Here is a 23,615-nt window from a genome sequence, read left to right as displayed (position 1 = left end):
TTGTGGTAGTGGCAGCAACTTTAAGATCTCAAGGTCTTCAAGTTTTTCCTTACCTGGATGATTGGTTTATAAAAGAACCTTCTTCCCAAGATGTCCTCATAGCAACACACAAAACAATACTCGTTTCTTCAACATATTGGTTTCGAAATAAATTTTCTCAAATCACAACTTCAGCCATCACAAACACTTCAATTCATAGGGGCTCTGCTCGACACCATTCAATTAAGCTTTTCTCCCTTGTCTGGACAAATTAATCCAAATTTTCCAACAAATTACTCAACTACCATCAATCACAGCCAGACATATGATGGTACTTCTAGGACATATGGCATTTACTGTCCATGTAATACCACTTACGAGGCTTCACCTTTGGACCCCATAATGGACTCTAGCTTCACAGTGGTCTGAAGCCTACGATCTACTTTCAAAACACATTTCAGTAATACTGTCTGTACAACGCTCACTGCAATGGTGGATGAAATCTTTAAATTTTCCAGAGGTCTTTTGTTCCACATACTTCCTCATCAAAATGTTCTAACCACAGATTCCTCAAACTACGCTTGGGGAGCACATATGGAAGGACTTCGCACTCAAGGTCACTGGTCTCTCAGGGAACATTACCAAATAAATCTGTTAGAACTCAGAGCCATTTACAATGCTCTCAAAGATTTTGAATATCTTCTTTTTGGACAAGTTCTGCTTGTACGCAAGGACAATCAAATAGCCATGTACTATATAAACAAACAGGGAAGAACGGGTTCTCTCCCTCTGTGAAGAAGCACAGAAGATCTGACGTTGGGCAATCGCTCACAATATTTTCATGAGAGCAATCTAAATTCAAGGAGAAAAGAATTCTTTAGTAGACTAACAGCAAAATTCTTCAACCTCACGAATGGATGCTCAACTCTGCAACTCTCCATCTCATCTTTGATCAATGGGGAACTCCACAAATAGATCTGTTTGCATCTCCCCTCAATTACAAGTTCCCCTCTTTTGCTCCAGACTGTATTCTCCTCATCATCTGGAACCAGATGTTTTTCTTCTAGATTGGACACACAAGTTCCTTTATGTATTTCCTCCAATTCCTTTAATTCTCAAAACACTTGTCAAGCTCCAAGCTCAAACAGGAGTCAGTCACTATGATTCTCATAGCTCCTCGGTGGCCCAGGCAGCATTGGTTCTCCCTTCTGGTTCAATTAAATATCAAGGAACCAATAACTCTTCCAATAGTTCCATCTCTTTTCATGCAGAGTCAAGGTTCTCTTCTACATTCCAACCTTCAATCTGACAGCTTGACATCTCGGGCTTCGCTCATCTGATTGATATCTTTCTCAAACTGTCAAATACATATTGGAAACTTCCAGAAAACCGGCTACTCAACAATGTTATAAACAAAAGTGGACCTGATTTTCTGCTTGGTGTCTACTTCACCAACAAAATCCACCTCTGCTTCTTCAGTTTTGGATTATCTTTTGCATCTATCTGACTCTGGCCTCAAATCTACTTCTATTAGAGTTCATCTCAGTGCAATTTCTGGTTTTCATCAACCAGTGGATGGAAAACCTCTCACTTCTCATCCTTTAGTTTCTAGATTCATGAAAGGTCTCTTCAATGTCAAACCATCTCTTAAGCCACCTTCCATGGTTTGGAATCTTAATGTAGTTCTAACTAGACTGATGAAGCCAACATTTGAACCCATGTCTACAGCTCATCTCAAATAGCTCACTTGGAAAGAGATCTTTCACATTTCTCTGACATCTGCTCGCAGAGCGAGTGAGCTTCAAGCACTTGTGTCAGATCCATCATTCACAGTGTTCCATCATGACAAGGTTGTGCTTTGTACTCATCCCAAGTTCCTTCCAAAAGTAGTCACTGAATTTCATCTCAATCAATCGTTTCACCAGTGTTTTTCCTGAAGCCACATTCTCATCCTAGAGAAGCGACTCTTCACACTCTAGACTGTAAGCGAGCATTGGTCTATTAATTTACTAGAACAAAGCTGCACAGAACATCTCAACTTTTTATCTCATTTGATCCTAATAAATTGGGACATCCAATTTCAAAAAGAACGATTTCCAATTAGTTGGTTGCTTGCATCTCGTTCTGTTATGCTCAAGCTGGGCTGCATCTGGAGAGTTGGGTCACAGCCCACAAAGTCCGAGCGTTGGCAGCTTCTGCAGCTTTTCTTCGCTCTACTCCTATAGATGAAATCTGCAAAGCTGCCACCTGGTCCTCGGTTCATACTTTCACCTCTCATCTTATTCCAGACGGGATGGGCACTTCAGCCAGTCAATATTACAAAATTTATTCTCATAAAAGGTCAACACTCCCTTCATCCCATTCTAGTTAGCTTGGAGGTCACCCACATGTGAGAATATGCTGCCTGTTCTGGGATAAAGCACAGTTACTTACCATAACAGGTGTTTATCCAGGGACAGCAGGCAGATATTCTCAAAACCTTCCCATATCCCCTGGTTGGCTCCTTAGCTGCCTTACTGAACTGAGGAGCTGCAAGCATACGTCAGGCGGGAAGGCATTCGCGCATGCGCAGTGCAGTCAGACAAGAACTTTCTTAAGTTCTAAAGGTGCTGGTACACTTTAGTAGCTGTCCGTGCTGGGGCTCCAGAGATGACGTCACCCACAAGTGAGAATATGCTGCCTGCTTGTCCTGGGATAACACTTGTTATGGTAACTGTGCTTTCCATCACCGCATCCCCCCACCCCCACCCCACATACACACACCTAAGTGGTAACTTTTCTCTTGAGAGGACAAAGCTTTATTGGCAGACATTTCCCCCGATGAGGATCTGGGCTTCTACGGTGACCTGCAGGATCCTTGAGAGGGGGGCGGGTGAAGCGGGCAGCTGGGGGTCAGAGCTGCCTACGGGTAAGAACGCTTTGATAGTGTGTATTTTTCACTGGGAACAGCTCATTCTTAGGCTCTGAGGGAACAGCCACTCCTGAGGAGCCCAAGACCAACGGAGACTACGGAGAGATGCCAGCCAAGTGTGTGCAACTTTGCTTTCTCTGGAGACAAACAGGTGATATGCAGTAGAGAATGACACGGTGAAAAAATTGGTCCCCGTCACCGCCCCGTCCCACCATCCCCGTCACCGCCCCGTCCCCGTCTCGTCCCCGTCTCACCATCCTCTTCACTGCCCCGTCACCGCCACTGCCACCCCATTCACCGCCCCGTCACCGCCACTGCAATCCCATTCACTTTTCTTTATTTACGTATAAAGGAAACATTCTTTAAAACTTTAAAACTTAGTTAAATATTAGTTAATAACTATACAAAAACAAAACACGCAGAGAAAAAATTAATTAATATAAATTCCCTGACTTCCCTGCACTGTCCCCCCTTGAAGGTCTGTCCCCATCCTGAAAGCCTGATGCCCCCCCCCCCGATACATCCCTCCCCCCGAAGGACCGCCGACTCCCCAACAATATCGGGCCTGGAGGGAGCCCAAATCCTCCTGGCCACGGCGACCCCCTAACCCCACCCCGCACTACATTACGGGCAGGAGGGATCCCAGGCCCTCCTGCCCTCGACGCAAACCCCCCTCCCCCCAACGACCGCCCCCCCCAGCCGACCCGCGACCCCCCTGGCGACCCCCACGACCCCCCCACCCCCCTTCCCCGTACCTTTGGTAGTTGGGCCAGAAGGGAGCCCAAACCCTCCTGGCCACGGCGACCCCCTAACCCCACCCCGCACTACATTACGGGCAGGAGGGATCCCAGGCCCTCCTGCCCTCGACGCAAACCCCCCTCCCCCCAACGACCGCCCCCCCCAGCCGACCCGCGATCCCCCTGGCGACCCCCACGACCCCCCCACCCCGTACCTTTGGTAGTTGGCCGGACAGACGGGAGCCAAACCCGCCTGTCCGGCAGGCAGCCAACGAAGGAATGAGGCCGGATTGGCCCATCCATCCTAAAGCTCCGCCTACTGGTGGGGCCTAAGGCGCGTGGGCCAATCAGAATAGGCCCTGGAGCCTTAGGTCCCACCTGGGGGCGCGGCCTGAGGCACATGGTCGGGTTGGGCCCATGTGCCTCAGGCCGCGCCCCCAGGTGGGACCTAAGGCTCCAGGGCCTATTCTGATTGGCCCACGCGCCTTAGGCCCCACCAGTAGGCGGAGCTTTAGGATGGATGGGCCAATCCGGCCTCATTCCTTCGTTGGCTGCCTGCCGGACAGGCGGGTTTGGTTCCCGTCTGTCCGGCCAACTACCAAAGGTACGGGGAAGGGGGGTGGGAGGGTCGTGGGGGTCGCCAGGGGGATCGCGGGTCGGCTGGGGGGGCGGTCGGAGGTTCTTGGGGGGGGCGGTCGTTGGGGGGGAGGGGGGTTTGCGTCGAGGGCAGGAGGGCCTGGGATCCCTCCTGCCCGTAATGTAGTGCGGGGTGGGGTTAGGGGGTCGCCGTGGCCAGGAGGGTTTGGGCTCCCTTCTGGCCCGATATTGTCGGGAAGTCGGTGGTCCTTCGGGGTGGGGGTGCGAGTGGTCCTGCCGGGGGGGGGGGATGTATCGGACGTCGGGGAGTCGGCCGGGCAAGAGGGCTTGGGCTCCCTCTTGCTCCGATCGCGAGTGCGGGTGGGAGCGCGTTATATGCGTGAAAATACGGTAAATAGCGGTTCCTAGAAGGGGGTACATTGGCCCGCGGGGACAAACCTGTTCACCGTTTCCGCGGTCGGTGAATGGCCTTGTCCCCGTCACCGCAGCGACTGCTAGTTTTCTTCCCCGTTTTCGGCGGTGACCCGCGGCTTAAATGCGGTGGCCACGGGTAAACCGTCACCGTGTCATTCTCTAATATGCAGGCACACTTGCTGGTGAGTCCAAGCTGAAAAAGCATATGGGAGGTAGAAACAATCCATAATGCAAAGAGGTTACGTAACACTGAATGACCAAAGCGAACATTTTGAGCTAAACTTTGATCTAAGCCAGGGGTGTCCAACCTTTTGGCTTCCCTGGGCCGCATTGGCCAAAAAAAATGTTTCTGGGGCCGCACAAATGCTGCAGTAAAACAAAGGAGGGAGCCAGCAAGATGGTAAACACCCGGGGGCAGCAGAGGAAAACACTGCATCGCCCTCGACCGGGGCCACACAAAATACTTCACGAGGCCGCATGCAGCCCTTGGGCCTCAGGTTGGACACCCCTGATCTAAGCAGTAGTGTTTGGTGAAAAAGTACATACAGAAGACCAAGTAGCTGCTTTACAAATATCCCTGATTGGGATGGACTTCAAGTTGGCTATTGAAGCCGCTGTAGCTCGCAGTCTATGTGCCCCAATTGAACCAGGGGGTTGTATATGAGCTCTTGTGTAACAAAAATGGATGCAACATGTAATCCATGAGGATATGGCTCTTTTTGTCGCTGGTTGGCCACAAGTAACTGTAGGAAATGAATAGTTGACTTGATTTGCGGAGATGAGAAGTGGCCTTGAGGTAAAAAAGAAGTGCTCTTCTGCAATCTAAGAAATGCAGGCGTTCCTCTGCCTCAGAGGAGTGCAGAGGTGAAAAAAACGATGGTAAAGTGATTGTCTGGTTAAGGTGGAAGTCCGAAACCACCTTAGGAAGAAATTTAGGGTGAGTTTGTAATTGCTCCTTATCTAGAAAAAATTGTAAATAAGGATAATAGGTGACTAAGGCTTGAAGCTCACTAACTCTTCTAGCTGATGTGTGTGCTATAAGAAAAGCTGTTTTCCAGAAAAGGGAAGTGAGAGATGCAGACCCTAGTGGTTCAATTGGGTCCTTCAATTGTTCCAAGACTGTTAAGGTCCCAGGATGGAATAGGATCTCTGAGCAGAGGTCTAAGATTAGTAAGACTTCTAATAAAATGAGAGGATGTCGTGAAACTAGTTTGGTACGCTGAGATGGCTGACGAATGAAGTCTTAGAGGGTTTGTCTTGAGGCCAGAATCAGACAGGTGCAAGAGATAGGTGAAGATCTGATCCAATGGGCAGTGAAGAGGTTCTTGACCTTGAGCATGTATCCATAAGGAAAAAGCACTTCCATTTAGCTTGATAGGATATTCTTGTAGAAAGACGTCTTGCTGCAAGCAGAACTGTCTTCTCTGATTCAGAGAGAGGAAGGTTGGTTAGGAGGGAACTCTCAATTTCCAGGACATGAGACTGAAACTGCGAAGATTGGGATGAAATAATTGGCCGTTGTGCTGAGAGAGAAGGATTGTCACCCAAGGATAAGAAGTGCTCATTTCGAACCACCTCATGGTAGGCCTCAAATACGAAGGAACTGGCAGGAAGTAAAGTACAAATTAAAAGCTTCCCTTCAGACTGGCACTTTTTTTAAAAAAAAAATTTAAAAGAGCAGACCTCACAGGCAGTCTAAGCTGTAGTCAATGCCCAGAGGCAGAGGCGAAAGAAGGGAAGGTGGGTGAATGGGGGCAAGGACTTGGCCACCCGAGTATAGCACCCCCAAGGTGAAGGGACCCCCGCAGGCCCCTACCTCTGTCCAGCCAAGAAACAGTCAGTAAAGGCCACTGCCTATTGCCTCCAACAGAGATTTCAACTAACTCCTAACTAAGGGCCTAAACAGGACAGGCTTACCACTTTCCACCTGCTAGAGACTGAGAACACACTGATCTCAAGGGGATTGCACAGCCTACTTGTACTACTGGTGCAGTTCAGTTTGTTCTCAGTCTCCACCTGCTAGCAGAGGAGCGTAAACCCATCCATCTGTGGTGGTCTGGAGGGACGCTAAAGAATATGTGATTTTTTTTTTGCTTAGTATAATTAGCTCTGTTAACTCTGCTTTCCTACTCGCTAATATAAACTGCAGGCACAAACTTGTGTGCTTTGGTCATGCCCTTTACCATCCATATAAAGGGGTGGGGGAGGGGATACTGAAAATCACCCACATCTCTCAAGATATGGATGACTACAGTCCAGACAATTTTTCACAAGAAATAAAATTAGTCATTGTTAGAGATGCTTACAAATTTTGACTTGGCTGCAGATTCACAGGTGGCATTTCATGATTTCTGTCAAACCAACACTGCATAGGTGTTATCCAGTCATGACCTCTGCCTGCCTTAAGAAGCTCAATCTCTAATTGCTTACATGATGCTACTTCTGTTAGATAAAAACAAGCACTACTATGCATGACTGTTTTAGTACTTTGATGTCACCGAAGTCTATTTCCAACTGCTGGCAGAGACTGGGATCAACTCATTTATCTGGTCTAGAAGTCTTCTTCTGAGACTATCCTGCTTGCACAGATGCTCTGGTGAACAAATGTTCTCTGGACCCCAAAATACATAGTGAAAGACTTCCATAAAAATCTGTCTGAAAAAAAATGAGCTCTGGATCAACTTATGATTATCCTTAATTACAATATGATCTGCATCTAGAAGGTTCCAGCAGAGAAGAACCTCTTGCCCTGATCTCTTACAGGATAGCAGTATGACCCTCCATTTTTAAATGCCTTGTCCTGTCAAAAAACTGAATGGATATGTCATCAAGTACTGGTTGCAATCATCCTGACTTTTCCGAATATCATAATACTGTTGTTCAAATAAATCCCTTGTACTTTTTCCAAATCAGTACTAACATTATGGCTCTGATCACCACTTAACCCAGATGTCCCATCTTAACCACCACAGAGGCAAATTAAAATCACAATATAGAGTCTGCTGGTATCTTTGTGGTTGTGCTCAGAAGTAGCAACAATTTCACAGAAGGCTTCTTTTCCTAGCTGGTACCTCCCCCCTTTCCTTGAGCCAATAGTCAATTATTAACTCAAGTATGGGGGGGGAAAACAAAATCACCACCTGCAGCTGTATGGCCAGTATCTTGAATTATTTCAAGGACAGTATCCAAGAGCTAGTTCGTAAGTCCTTAAAAGGGAAAAAAAAAAAAAAGAGCCTATAATCAGAGTGCTTCAAAAACCCAGTAACCAAGTCCATCCCTGGGGAGCAGAGCAGTGGCCTTTCTTACCTTCAGCATTTCATAACTGTATGCTGCCTTATGGATATTCATCTTCTTGCCAAGGTAACTACAGTCCTTAGCTGCAGTCAGCAAATTCCTGCAATAGAGGTTGACCTGGGAAACAGCCTTAGAAAAAAATATTGTAAAGATAAAGTAAGCCAATTCATTAAGGCCACTCTATAGATCTTGCTAATCAAACCTAATTTTCAAATCTCTAGGTACTTGCTGAGAACACTGCAGCCCTTTGACCCTTCTCTGTGAAGAAAGGTGGCCAATACAGACACATTTATTAGACTTTTGACATTTATATGCTCTTAAACATAAAGATGTTCTTAAACTCTGCCATCTCATTGGTAAGTCAAGCAAATGGTGAAGATGGCATCTCTTTCACATGTATGCCCAAACCCACAGCACATCTGAGAAACTAGGTCAAAATGCTGCACTATACCCCTCCTCAACAATTTGCAGCCCATTCAAGCAGCTTAAGTACATGCAGAGGCAGTTTAGTGCAATGATGGCCACAGAACTGGATAACACTATGCTTCAGGCTTCCATGAAACTAGCAGGAGCACTCTCCCATCCCTACTGCCAACATAATCACACTTGAAGTCTGGGTTAAACAAAAAAAAAAACAACAACCCACAAAATATTTACTTGCAAACTAGCAAGCCAAAAAGGTTTGAAGAGATGAGATTTAAGTTGATCTCTGTCCTATAGTAAAGAAAATTATTACCAGATTTAAGAAAACAATTAATGTCACCACCAGTAGTGGAGTCAGTGAAGGTCTAGCCACATACATACCTTTCATTTCTAGCATAACCGACTCTGGCACATCCTCCCCCTCAGCTTCTTTCCTCATTTCGAGCCTTCTTTTCCATTCTTCCTCATTGGGGACCAACACAACAGCCTTGCGAGAGTATCCCTTGAAAGGATGCAGCTTCCGGCGTTGGGCAGAATTATAGACGGTACACTGTGAGGAAACAGAGTCTGGGGTATGATATATACAGGCGGTGATCTGTGATCCAGGTCCTCTCTGCTGAGCATTATATGAATTGTTAACAAGAAGCAGTGATGGACAACAGTACCTGATCTAGAATGAAGTTCCTCTTTGTCCTTGAAGCAACAGGAACAAGCCTTATAAGACAACGGGTGGCTTCCTGTGTTAATACATCTCGACGCTGAGGTTCCATCTCCTCTGTCTCTAGCCCTTTTGTCTGGTGGCAAGAAAGAAAAGCAATCACTGCCAACTCTGTGCAGAATTGTCACAAATCAAAGAGGTCTTAGCCATTCTTAATAAGCTCAAACATCCAAGCTGGTAAAGTCCCTGCACCTCACAACCTCCAGATGATTGGAAAAGAAGAAACATTTACCTGCATTTTCTCCATTATAGTATCGGTCCCCAGAACATTGTATCTTTTTTCTGGATTCTCCAGGTTGTGCTTCTGAGCCCAATGACTCTTTCCAGAACCCGGAAGTCCAACCATTAATATCACCTACATGAAAGAAGAAAAGGAGGAATAAAGAATGATCTGATCCTTAGCACATGTGGAAGGAATCCAGAAAGGCATTAATGGAGCAATGAGATTACACCGAAAGATTAGGTTTCTTACCTCTGCTAATCTTCTTTCTTGTAAATATCCTCAGGAGTCTACACATAGGGTTGTCACTCTCTTTCAGCCTTAAACTGTAGGGAACTTAAAACCAAATTCTAGCCCCTCCTATAATGGTCATCCCCTGTTACTCACCCCTGGAATTTCAGGTTGTACACAAGCCAGGTTTTTAAAAAAACAGGAAACAAAAGATAAGCGAAAGAGGGTGCAGGAACTCCCCGCAACATATCAATTCTGCTCATGATAAACAATGCTAATAACAATTAGAGGCCCAAGGCCAAACTTTGCAGAAACATCAAATTGAAACAGGAAACAAATTTCAAACAGTATAAATTTGGATAAAGGTGACACAGCCTGAGGGTCAGAAGGGAACAACCACCCGGGAATCCCAAAAACTTTACATAAGAGAACAAGAATGGAATTCTTAGTAAGGCTGGTCAAAGACAGAAATCCGGCTTACCAGTTACTGGTCAGGCAACCTGCGAATCGGACAGACAAAACTGGGCGGGTATGTAGACTCCAGAGGATATTTACAAAAAAGATTAGCAGAGGTAAGAAACCTAATCTTTCGTTCTTGTACAATTCCTCTGGAATCTACACAGTAGGGACATATCAAAGCAGTCCCAGCAGATCAGGGGGGGCCCAATGAGCCCACCACCAGGACTGAACCCCCAAAAGCTGCATCTTGCTTTGCCATCACATCAAGTCGGTAAAACTTTGTAAAGGTACTGTGTTTCTCCGAAAATAAGACACTGTCATATTAATTTTGGGCCCAAAAAACGCACTAGGTCTTTTTTTGGGGGTAGGTCTTCTTTTTTTCATATACACTTATCTCTTCCTTCCTCTCCTCCACCCCAATTCTTCCTCTTTCTCTCCTCTCCATGTGCAGCATCTTTCCTCCCCTCTCACCCATCCCCTTATGTCTTCCCTCCCTCCCATCCCTTGTGCAGAACCCTTGCACAGCTTCAATCCTTCCCTTCCTCCCATATCCCCCATGCAGCATATTTCTAACCCCTCCTTAGCATAGCCGAACCCCCGCTGACACTTCCATCTCTCTCTCCCATTAGAATGCTGCCCACCACGAGACTGATATACCTTGAAAACAGCAGCGTCGGCAAAAATCTAATCAGGCTGCTTCGCGGCCTTCTTTTCTCCCTCTCGGGCATTCCTCTGCCACATCACTGATGATGTCATCAGCAACACAGCACAGGAACACCCGGAAAGGAGAAGAGAAGGCCGCAAAACAGCCTGATTAGATTTTTGCCGACACCGCCGTTTGCAAGGTATATCGGTCTCGCGGTTGGCAGCGTTCTAATGGGAGGGAGATATGGCAGTATCAGCGGAGGTTCAGAAGCAGGGGCATGGCGGGAAGCTCAGCTGCCGGCAACTAGGGCTTATATTAAGACCTACCCTGAAAATCATACTAGGACTTTATTTTCGGGGAAACACGGTATGTAGAGTGGCCCTGCAAATCTCCTCAGGAGAAACGGCTGTGGATTCTGCCCAAGAGGAAGCCATTCCTCTGGTAAAGTGAGCCTTCCCCCGTCAGCATAGCTATTGCTAGCAATCAGCATTTTCAGTTGGTATAACTAATGTCAGCAAAGGCCTATGGGAAATTATATCAATCTGACTCTGGCATGTGAATGCAGATAGACCCTGAGGGCAGGGAGATGGTTTCAAGTAGCTCTGATTAAATCATGATTAGCTAAAAGGTGTTAATGTCTGATTAAGAGGGTGTTTAGGACAATGGGTCCAAGTGCACAGATAACTAAAGTTAATCAGAAACTATTGTCAGAGACATACTGGAAATACATATATGACTTCAGCCCATTATTCGTCTGTCTAGCACAAGTTTACTAAGGAGGGGGAGATTTAACTTCTATTGAAGCTCAATAGATTCTATATTTAGAATAAGCTTCCAAGCTATAAAAGCCTCCTCTCTGCAACACACATGGATCTCTCTTTCTCTGTCTATCCTTCTCTTTATCTATGGAACCTGAAACTTAGACCATCACCCCATTCCCCTTTCTCTCTCTCTCGATCTCCCAGGAACTTCAGACTCTATGTCTCTCTTTTCCTCTGAACTCTGTAAGGCAGGGAAACTGCTTTGCTCTCTCCTTAATTGTAATGCCTATGAATACTACTTTTCTGTAAGCCTATTTCTATAATATATTCTTTATGCAATCACCTCTGGCTGTGTTTCTTATTGGATTCTACTCCTGATGAATCTTCTGTGATGGAACTGAACCTGGGACCTGGTGTGTGTAAGGGCGCCTCTCACGTAACCCCCACCAACCTCACCTTGTGGGGGACCTGACTAACAATCCTTACATCCCCCTCAAGGGGAGGCTTCTTCCCCGCTGACACATAGCCAGCGGCAATTGCAGTATGAATCCATTAAGAGATGGTAGCCTTAGAAGCAGGCCTGCCCTGCCAGGCAGGACCCACCAGCAAAAACAGATGGTCTGAAAGACGGAAGTCATTCATGGCCTCCAGGTATCTCAGGAGACGCCGCACATCCAGAGACCGCAAAACACGGTCCTTGGACTTGGAGCCCGATGGAACAAAAGCGGGCAGCTTAACTTCCTGATTAATATGGAATGCTGAGACCACTTTCGGAAGAAAAGAAGATACTGTCCTCAAAATGACCGCAGAATCCATGATGCGAAGAAAGGATCTCTGCACGAAAGAGCTTGAGGCTCCAAAACTCCACGCACAGAAGTGACCACCACAAGGAAAACAGTCTTGATGGTGAGCTCCTTCAGAGAGATCTGATACAGCAGCTCATAGGGTGGACGCGCCAGCCAGTGAAGAACCAGGTTCAAATTTCACATTGGACAAGGCAACCGCATAGGAGGCCGCAGCCTCCCCGTCCCTCTCAAGAAGCGGGCAACGTCCGGTTGAGACGCCAGTGAATCCCTGAGAATAGTGGGCCCCAAGCAAGAGAGTCCCACAATATGAACACGGAGCGAAGACACCGCAAGTCCCTTCCTGATTCCAGCTTGCAGGAAGTGCAGGACCTGTGCTACAGAAGGAGCTGAGGGATCCACTTGAACCCTTTCTCACCAAGCCTGAAAGCACTTCCAGGCTTTCACATAAGCTGACACAATGTACGCTCTGTAGGAGCGTAGCGAGGATCGCAGACGAACAGCCGTCAAGGCCATGAGCTCAAGAACCAAGCCGTAAGACCAAAGCGGTTTAGATCTTGGAGTGCAATGGGGCTCTGCTTGAGCAATTGTGAATGGCAAGGAAGTCGCAGACCCCTCTCTATGCTCAATCGCATCAGGTCTGCGTACCACGGCCTTCTGGGCCACCAGGATCACCTGACCCACATAAAGAGGCCACTCGGTGCACAACGTGCCTTATCATGGGCCACGGAGAAAAGACATAGAGGAGCTCTCCCTGGGGCCAAGGCTGCACCAGGGCACCCAACCCTTCGCTGCTGATCTGGCAGCGGCGGCAGAAAATTTGTCTGCCTTCCCGTTCCTGGATGATGCCATCAGATCGAAGGAAGGACAGCCCTACTACCGGACTATGTAATCGAACGCTAGCCTGGATAGGGACCATTCCCACGGATCCAGTCTGCTGACTTAGAAAGTCTGCCTGAACGTTGTCGACGCTCGCCACGTGGGCGGCGGACATAGCCACCAGGTGTTCTTCCACCCAGGAAAAGAGCATCTGAGCTTCCAGGCTCAGTAGGGGACTTTGTGCCTCCCTGGAGGTTGACAAACACTACCGCCAGCGCATTGTCCGAGAACACTCGAACAGCTTGCCAACGGAGACACTTCTGAAATCGCAATAGGGCCAGCCAGATCGCTCGCAACTCCAGACGATTGATTGACCATCTTCTCTCCAAAGCAGACGACCGGCCTTGTGCCAGGACAGATCCGTAAACAGCGCTCCAGCCAGACAGACTTGCATCCGTTGTCAAAGTCACCTAATCCAAGACTCTCAGAGGAAACCCTCTGTCCAGAGTCACCGGATTCAACCACTACAGCATGCTGCTGCGGGCTGCTGCCGTCCAAGGAAGCGGCATACACAGCGAATCCCACTGGGGATTCCACTGAGTCAAAAGAGACTGCTGAAGAGGCTGGAGCCACGCTCTGGCCCACGGAATCACATCTATGTTCGCCACCATAAGTCCCAGGACCTGCATGGAACTCCATAACTTGAGCTTCCTGGGGTCCGAAAGGAACACCCGGTTCCTGGCCGTGCGAAACCTGACTCCCAGGTACTCCACGTCTTACATCGTCTTGAGGAGACTCCCCTTCAGGTAGATCACCCAGCCAAGAAGCTCCAGCAGACAAACCATTTGTTGTACCAGCTCTGCACCCCTCCAGTAGGGAGAGGACTCTGATCATCCAGATACGGGTGGACCAGGACACCCTGCAAGCGAAGGTGTGCAGCTACTACCACCATGAACCTGGTGAATGTACTGGGCACAAAGGCCAGCCCAAACGGCAGAGCCGCCCATTGGAAGTGCCATCCCAGCACGTGGAATTGCAGAAACCTCCTGTGCACCTGAATTTTGGGGATATGGAGGAAATCTTCTATGAGATCCAGGGAAGCCAAGAATTACCCTGGCGCCACTGCCGCTAGCACGGAGCGCACCGTCTCCATCCTGAAGTGTGGAACTCGCAGGAAAGCATTCACTGCTTTTAGATTCAGAATTGGTCTCCAATCTTCTGAGCCTTTTCTTTGGAACAAAGAAATATATTGAGTATCTCCCTGGGACTAAATCGTCTTCTGGGATGGGTTCTATAGCTGCCAAAGCTAGCAGCCTGCGAACCATGGTCCGCCTGCACAGAGCTTTCTGGATGCCCAGTGGGCGAAGCAAGAAAGAAATCCAACAGAGGTCTGCAAAACTCCAATCTGAAGCTGTCTTTGAGCAATTCTAGGACCCACTGGTCCGAAGTCACCCTCTACCACTCCATCAGGAAGGCCGAAAGACGTCCCCCGACCAGAGGGAGAGGTGCCAGAGGCCTGGCATCAGAACTGTTTTTTAGCTGGTACAGGCGGACGCTTGCTGGAGGTTTGACAGCGGGCCGGGCCCCCAAAGCGAGGTCAGGAGGAGACTCCGAATCTTGTGCCCAAAGCCGGGGCCCCTGCGTATTGGTGGGGATGCCTGTAGGACGAAAATTCGGCCATCCAGAGCCCCTTGCAGAGCAAAGCTTAGAGCCCTGGAAGACCGATGGTTTACAGTCCTGTACACTGGCCATTAGGAAAATCAGACCAAGGCCAAACAAAAGCAGGCCCTTAAAGTGCAATTGTCTCAGGGTGGCCTTGGAAGAAAAATCCCCAGACCACTGACGAATCCAAAGCATTCTTCTGGCTGACACGGAGTAAACACCTAGCTTAGCAAACCTTAGTTTGGATTAGTCATGTTAGTCTTGAAAGTTAGTCTCTCGATGTTCCCATGATGTACTGTATCTGATGTTTATTTGTTCCCTGCCCCCTACAATTTTTATTATGTAAAGTCGCTTTGAGTACAGAAAACATAAGAACACAAGAATTGCCGCTGCTGGGTCAGACTATTGGTCCATCGTGCCCAGCAGTCCGCTCCCGCGGCGGCCCCCAGGTCAAACACCAGTGCTCTAAATGAGTCCAGCCTCACCTGCGTATGTTCCAGTTTAGCAGGAACTTGTCCAACTTTGTCTTAAATCCCTGAAGGGTGTTTTCCCCTATAACTGACTCCAGAAGAGCATTCCAATTTTCTACAACTCTCTGGGTAAAGAAGAACTTCCTTACGTTTGCATGGAATCCTTTCAACTTTAGAGAGTGCCCTCTCGTTCTCCCTACCTTGGCCAGGATGAACAATCTGTCTATCTACTAAGTCTATTCCCTTCAGTATTTTGAATGTTTCGATCATGTCCCCTCTCAGTCTCCTCTTTTCAAGGGAAAAGAGGTCCAGTTTCTTCAATCTCTCAATGTACGGCAACTCCTCCAGCCCCTTAACCATTTTAATCGCTCTTCTCTAGACCTTTTCAAGTAGTACTGTGTCCTTCTTCATGTACGGCAACCAGTGCTGGATGCACTACTCCAGGTGAGGGCGCACCATGGCCCGGTACAGCGGGATAACAAATTTTTAATAAACTTGAAACTTCATCATATCATAGCGCAGCTGCCAAAAAATCCACCCTGGAGACCAGAAAATCTAGGTTCCGGAGGTCTACATCCTCAGGATCATGGCGGAGCTTGGAGTGATAAGCAAGGGCAACAAAATGTGGCTGCTGTGGCCCTAACCCCTGCTGCTGCGGAATCAAAAAAGGCACTTTAGGATGAATTCCACTTGCCTGTCCTGAACATCTCTCAGGACTACCCCACCTCCAGAGGGCAAGGAAATGCACTTAGTGACTTGCGCCACAGCCAAATCCACTTTTGGTGGAGCCAGATGTTTGGAAAACTCTGAGGCCATGGGGTATAACCTCTCCATGGCCCTAGTGCATTTGAGGGGACCCCTCTGGGGACTCCTAGACTTCAGAAAGGATCCTAGCCAAATCCAGATTATCCGGAAATAAGGCGTACATCAGACATTGGTCACTCATCAGGGAACATTCCGCCTGGTCGGGTTGATCTGAATTCAGGTTCAACACTTTAAGGACTCAGCAATAATATCTGTCATGCGGCTAGATTCACGGTTGGGTTATCCCCAAGATCATGGGCTCCACTCATCAGGATCACGCAGATTCGCGAGATTAACCACATCAGCTAACGCTGTCGAGGATACATGCGACAGCAGGGGCATAGAGACCGAAGCAGAAGTGATGGCGTCCGCCTGCTCTCCAGGGTCCCAGAGAGAGTACAGAGACGTGCTGGAATCCAGGGATTGGGCAAATCCCATTTGTTGCGCTGGATTCTGAATGGAGGAAACAGGCATGGCCTTTTTAAAAACCAGAAACACCTAATACATCTTATTAAATTCCTGGAAAAAAACATTTTCTGGTGGCCAGAACCGTTCTGCATGCATCTAATCTAGAATACTAAGATGATTTAAGGGACTTGCCCTGGAGTGCCGTCCGTACCCGTTTAAGGGTCACCAGGCGCGAATTTCACGGCGCTGATAGCAGAAAGCCAAAAGAGGAACCCCCCGGAGGTGAAAGGCACTAAAACCATGCACCCCCCTTTCCCACCTCACAGGCCAGGGTGTGCATGGAAACCGGCTGCGAACTGACAGCCATCCGCTGAAAAATGAGGCATGAATCCATACAATCATGTCCTGAGAAGGCCATCTGTGAAGTTTCGAGAAAAAACGAAGCACCCAAGTACAAAAATTAAACTTTTGAAAAGTTTAAAGAAAATCCAAGATGGCCACCGCAGGTACCGATTTTGTCCTAAAACATACCCGGAAAAACAGAGGGAACCCAGGGAAACGGCGATTTTGTGTTTTTAGAGGTATGTTGGGGAACCCACCCAAAAAGCCCTTTTAAAGACCCGCAAAAATCACCAAACCAGCATTCATACAAGTACTCACAGGGCTCTGTGAAGACATAGAAAAGTATGGCAGGCAAGCTTAAACAAGCATACAAGGAGCTCATTACCTCAGGAAGCTGACAAAAGGAGAAATTAGGTTCTTACCTACTAATTTACTTTTTTTTTTTTTTTTTTTAGTTTCTCCAGACTGATAGAAGTTAATCTTACAAGCGGGTATATATCTCATCATGACCAGCAGGTGGAGACTGAAAACAAAACTGGAATAGTACATAAGACGTACCTTCCCCTATTCCTATCAGTCTGCCGAATAGCCAAGCAGAACTAAGAACTGGAAACAGAAACAAACAATACTCCGAACAGGAGTTATAACTAATAAACCCAAATGCTGTGGGAAAATGCAGAGGAGAGATCCCAGACAGAAAATGTCCCCACAGCTCGCCAGCTAAGCCAGCCGAGCCACAGCCGCTGTTCTTCAATTCTCCAAGGCCCTAGAAAAATACCAAAACCTGCAGCAAAAAACAAAAACTGCCTGTGCAGCAGCCACAACAACATGAAAATAGACAGGGTGGGGACCTCTACCGGTCTGGAGAAGCTAAAAGAAAGCAAATTAGCAGGCAAGAACCTAATTTCTCCTTTAGCACTCTCCAGACCAGTAGAGGTTAATCTTACAAGCGGGACATACCAAAGCAGTCTCCATCACGGGTGGGACTCCTGAAGGGCTGACACCAGAACTCGCTCACCGAACACTGCGTCCAGACCCGCCTGAACATCTATCTGGTAGTGTTGAACAAATGAATGCAAGGAAGACCAAATCGCAGCCTTACAAATGTCCACTGGAGGCACTAGCGAAGACTCAGTGGAATGAGCCTTGAGAAATTCTGGAACAGGCTTCTTCCTCAGAAGATAAGAGGAAGCAATAGTCTCCTTGATCCAGCTCGCAATAGCACCCTTAGAAGCGCCATCCCCCTTACGAGGGCCCGCTAGGACAAAGAGATGATCCGATTTCCTGATCTCCTGGGTCCTCAACACATGAGCGAAGAACCCATCCGACATCTAACTTGCACAACTGCTTCTGCTCAGAAGATCCTCCCGACTACCCAACACCGGGAGGACCATTGCCTGATTGACATGAAAAGGAGAAACTACCTTTGGCAGAAAGGAAGAAACAGGCCTCACGACAACCCGCTCCCTAGACAACTCCAAGAAAGGAGCCCTACAAGAGAAAGCCTGCAGCTCAGAAACACGTCTAGCAGAAATAATGGTCACCAAGAAGACCGCTTTAAGAGTAAGGTTCTTCAATGAGCAGTCACCCAACGGTTCAAAAGGAGGGCACAGTAGCACTGAAAGAACCAGATTCAGATCCCAAGAGGAACAGAGGGTCATATGGGAGGCTTGAACAATTTGGCCGCCTGCAAGAAGCAAATCACATCAGGAATGGCAGTCAAACGCTGACCTTTCAACAACCCACGAAACGCTGACAAGGCCGCAAGCTGAACCCGGAGAGAAGACCAAGCCAGTCCCCTATCCAAGCCATCCTGCAACAACCCTAAGATGTAAGGCAGGGAAGCGCGAAAAGAGACCACTCCACGAGCATCACACCACTCCTCAAATAGACGCCAAATCCTCACATAAGCCCGAGAGGTAGAAAGCCTCCAGGACTCCAAGAGAGTTCAGATCACTTTATCTGACTACCCCTTCTTACCTAGCCATAAGACAGAAGGGACCCAGATCGAACATGGGAATGGGACCCTGCGTCAGAAGGTCGTCCAAGAGAGACAGAGGAAGAGGAACCGCCACCAGATGCCTCACCAGATCTGTGTACTACGGACGTCGAGGACAATCTGGAGCCACCAGAACGAGATCCGGATGGCAAATGATGCCGAGAAGAACTCTGCCCACTAATGGCCAAGGAGGGAAAGCAATGTTACTTACCGTAACAGTTGTTATCCAGGGACAGCAGGCAGCTATTCTCACTAGTGGGTGACGTCATCCGATGGAGCCCGATGCGGACGTCTCACAAGCATACTTGCTTGTAGAAACTTTAGAAGTTTTGAGTCGCCCACACCGCGCATGCGCGAGTGCCTTCCCGCCCGATGCACCAGGCGTGTCTCCTCAGTTCAGATAGCTAGCAGAGAAGCCAAACCAGGGGAGGTGGGTGGGACTTGAGAATAGCTGCCTGCTGTCCCTGGATAACAACTGTTACGGTAAGTAACATTGCTTTATCCCAGGACAAGCAGGCAGGTATTCTCACTAGTGGGTGACCTCCAAGCTAACCCAAATGGGATGGTGGGAGAGTTGGCAACTTAGGAGAATAAATTTTGTAATACTGTTTGGCCAAACTGTCCATCCCGTCTGGAGAAAGTATCCAGACAATAATGAGAAGTGAAGGTATGAACCGAGGACCAAGTAGCAGCCTTACAAATCTCCTCAATCGGTGTCGATCTGAGGAAGGCTACAGAGGCTGCCATTGCTCTGACCTTATGGGCTGTGACTTTACTGTGAAGGGGTAATCCAGCCTGGGCATAGCAGACAGCCTGGGCATAGCAGAAAGAGATACAAGCCGCCATCCAGTTGGAAATGGTGCGCTTAGAGATAGGGCGTCCCAACTTGTTCGGATCAAATCAGATGAAAAGTTGAGGAGCAGTTCTGTGTCTTGGTGCATTCCAGGTAGAAAGCCAAAGCATGCTTACAGTCCAGAGTATGAAGAGCCGATTCTCCAGGGTGAGAATGAGGCTTTGGAAAACACTGGAAGAACAATGGATTGATTCAGATGAAAATCCGACACCACTTTGGGGAGGAATTTGGGATGAGTGCGAAGAACTACCTTGTCATGATGAAACACTGTAAAAGTGGGATCCGCAACCAAAGCATGAAGCTCACTGACTCGACGAGCAGAAGTGAGGCCAATGAGAAACACCACCTTTCAAGTGAGATACTTCAGAGGAGCCTTGTTAAGAGGTTCAAATGGAGGCTTCATAAGCTGAGAAAGAACAACATTGAGGTCCCAAACCACTGGAGGCGGTTTGAGAGGATTGACATGGAAAAGTCCTTTCATGAATCTGGAAACCACAGGATGAGCAGAGAGAGGTTTCCCTCGAAGAGGCTGATGGAAAGCAGCAATCGCACTTAAATGGACTCGGATTGAAGTAGACTTGAGGCCAGAATGAGATAAGTGCAAAAGATGGGCCAAAACAGAGGATAAGGAGGCATGTTGAGGCTCCTTATGATGAGAAAAACACCATGAAGAAAATCTAGTCCATTTCTGGGAATAGCATTGTCTGGTAGCAGGCTTCCGTGAAGCTTCTAGAACATCCCTAACAGCTTGGGATAACTGAAGGGTTGTTACGTTGAGAGGAACCAAGCTGTCAGGTGTAGCGACTGCAGGTTGGGATGAAGCAGAGATCCTTGATGCTGCGTAAGCAGAGATGAAACACTGGTAGAAGGAAGGGCTCCCTGCTGCTGAGTTGAAGTAGAAGGGAGTACCAGGGTTGTCTGGGCCACCGAGGAGCAATCAGAATCATGGTGGCCCGGTCGGACTTGAGCTTGACCAGAGTCTTTTGAATGAGAGGAAACGGAGGAAAAGCATACAGAAAGAGATTCCTCCAGTCCAGAAGAAAAGCATCTGCCTCGAGGCAGTGAGGAGTGTAGATCCTGGAGCAGAACTGAGGCAATTTGAAGTTGTGGGGGGCCGCAAAGAGGTCTATCTGAGGTGTTCCCCACATGGAGAAGATGTGATGAAGGGGTGTGGAATGGAGAGTCCATTTGTGAGGCTGCAGAAGACGACTCAAGTTGTCCGCCAAGGCATTGTCCGCCCCCTGAATGTAGACAGCTTTGAGGAAGATGTTGTGGCGAATTGCCCAATCCCAAACTTTCAGAGCTTCCTGACAGAGGGAGGCAGATCCCGTGCCTCCCTGTTTGTTGACATAATACATGGCGACTTGGTTGTCCGTGCAAATGAGAACCATCATGTCGTGAAGGAGATGCTGAAAAAGCATTTAGAGCATTGAAAATCGCTCGGAGTTCCAGTAGATTGATGTGACACAGGCAGTCCGCACTAGTCCAAGAGCCCTGAGTGTGCAGACCATCCAGATGAGCCCCCCAAGCATAGGTCGAGGAGTCGGTCATGAGAACCTTTTGATGGGGAGGCATGTGAAACAGCAAACCTCTGGAGAGATTGAAAGAGAGCATCCACTAACGAAGAGACTGTGTCAGAGCAGGAGTGACCTGAATGTGGCGCGTCAGAGGGTCGGACACCTGCGTCCATTGAGATGCCAGGGTCCACTGAGGAATTCTTAGGTGAAGTCTGGCAAAAGGAGTCACGTGTACTGTAGAGGCCATGTGGCCCAGAAGAACCATCATGTGTCTCGCCGAGATGGACGGGCAAGAGGACACTGAGTGACAAAGACAAAGAAGGGCATCCAGGCGTTGTGGAGGAAGGAATGCCCTGAGTTGAATGGTATCCAGAACCGCTCCAATGAAAGGAAGAGTCTGGGAAGGTTGCAGATGATATTTTGGGAAGTTAATCTCGAACCCCAGATTCTGCAAGAACCAGATCGTCCTTTGGGTCGCCTGGATGACTCCCTGAGACGTGGAATCCTTGATGAGCCAGTCGTCGAGGTAGGGAAACACCTGTAGACCGTGGTTCCTGAATGCTGCGGCCACTACAACCAGGCACTTGGTGAAGACTCTGGGAGACGAAGCCAGGCCGAAAGGAAGCACTCTGTACTGAAGATGTCCCACCCGAAATCTGAGGTATTGACGGGAGGCCGGATGGATGGGAATATGAGTGTAAGCCTCCTTGAGATCCAGAGAGCATAACCAGTAATTCTGCTCGAGGAGGGGATAGAGAGAAGCCAGAGTCAACATGCGAAACTTCTCTTTGACCAGAAACTTGTTGAGCACCCTGAAATCCAAAATAGGACGCAGATCGCCCGTCTTCTTCGGAACAAGAAAGTACCGGGAGTAAAAACCCTTGTTTCGTTGGTCCAAAGGGACCGGCTCGACAGCCCGAAGCCGGAGCAAAGCCTGAGCTTCCTGAAGAAGAAGGGCGATCTGGATCAAGTTGGAAGGATACTCTCTTGGAGGATGGTCCGGGGGGACCCGATGGAACTGAAGAGAATAGCCTTCCCTGATGATGGTAAGGACCCAGAGGTTGGTGGTTATAGCCATCCATCGATGGTAAAAATGATGGAGGCGACCCCCAATTGGAAAGACAGGGGATAGCAGAACGGTGTTGGTTATGCTCCCGAGAAGAGAATCAAAAAGGCTGAGGAGCCTTGGGCACAGCAGAAGTGGAAGGTTTTTGCTGCTGCTTCGGCGTGTGCTGTCTCTTAACAGACTGACGGATGGTAGGTGCCTGTTTCGGTGGGTAATGCCGCCGATAGATCATAGGCAGGCGTGATGGATGAGGAGGAGCAGGCTTGGGCTTCGGATGGAGAATGGACTGGAAAGACTTCTCATGGTCCGACAGCTTCTTGGTCGCCGCCTCGATGGACTCATCGAAGAGGTCGGGTCCAGCACATGGGACGTTAGCCAGCCTGTCTTGAAGATTCAGGTCCATATTGATGGTTCGAAGCCACGCCAGACGTCGCATGGCCACCGAACAAGCAGCAGCCCTCGCCAAGAGCTCAAAAGCGTCATAAGAAAACTGCATCATCTGGAGCCTCAGTTGGGATAACGAAGCCAGAACCTCTGAGTACTCGAAGCGAGCTTGAGAGTCCAAATATGGCAGAAACTTTTGCAGAATGGAGAGGAAAAACTCGAAGTAGGTGGCAAAATGAAAACTGTAATTGAGGACTCGAGAGGCCATCATCGAGTTCTGGTAGATGCGCCTGCCAAATCTGTCCATGCTCTTGCCCTCCCGGCCAGGTGGATCGGTGGCATAGACCTGGGAAGGGTGAGACCGCTTCAGGGAAGATTCCACCATCAGAGACTGATGAGAGAGCTGAGCCCCATCGAATCCCTTGTGGTGAACCGTGCGGTACCTGGCATCCAATTTACCCGGAACAGCTGGGATGGAGTAAGGAGTCTCAAAGCAGCGCATAAAGGTCTGATCCAGCAGCTTATGCAAAGGAAGCAGGAGGGACTCCGCAGGCGGTTGAGGGAGATGCATTGTCTCCAAATATTCCTTAGAAAATTTGGACCCCGTATCCAGGGTAATGCCCAAATCTACAGCCATCTGTCGCAGGAAAGAGGAAAACGACAGCTGGTCAGCCAGTGCCGGGCCTCGAGAAGAACTCGAGGACGATGAGGCCTCTGGGTCCAACGAGGCTGGGGATCGGCAGGGAGAAAAAGATCCCAAAGTGTCTTCAAGCTCCGGCATAGGAGGAGGTGAAGACTCCTGAGGTAAATATTCGATGAAAGGTTGCTTCCGTCGAGGCTAGTCACGGCTCGATGAATGCCTCGAGCGACGACCCGAACATTACATTACATTACATTTGTGATTTCTATTCCGCCTGTGCCTTGTGGTTCTAAGCTGATTACAATTAAAAGAGATCAGGACATTACCGAGAGAATTACATTACAACGATTTAAGTAAATTACATGTTGTGGTATAGAAATACAAGTATAAGATATCTGGATTTATCGATAGAATAACTTGACAGGGTTCAAGTAGTTACAAGGTTCAGTGGGGAAAAC

General features: G+C 48.4%; 1 protein-coding gene across 1 annotated transcript in view; it reads right to left on the bottom strand.

The window, feature by feature from the left end:
- HNRNPUL2 (heterogeneous nuclear ribonucleoprotein U like 2) overlaps window positions 1-23,615 on the bottom strand; it is a 72,850-nt gene that overhangs the window by 32,212 nt on the left and 17,023 nt on the right. The window contains exons 8-10 of the mRNA XM_033954593.1: window positions 9,306-9,428; window positions 9,021-9,149; window positions 8,737-8,905 (exon numbers count right to left, since the gene is read on the bottom strand). Coding sequence (XP_033810484.1) covers window positions 8,737-8,905; window positions 9,021-9,149; window positions 9,306-9,428 — 421 coding nt within the window. The remainder of the gene's footprint in view (window positions 1-8,736; window positions 8,906-9,020; window positions 9,150-9,305; window positions 9,429-23,615) is intronic.

The sequence above is a fragment of the Geotrypetes seraphini genome, chromosome 8 (genome assembly GCF_902459505.1).
Source record: "Geotrypetes seraphini chromosome 8, aGeoSer1.1, whole genome shotgun sequence".
NCBI lineage: Eukaryota > Metazoa > Chordata > Amphibia > Gymnophiona > Dermophiidae > Geotrypetes > Geotrypetes seraphini.
This window is presented reverse-complemented; position numbering and strand designations above follow the sequence as displayed.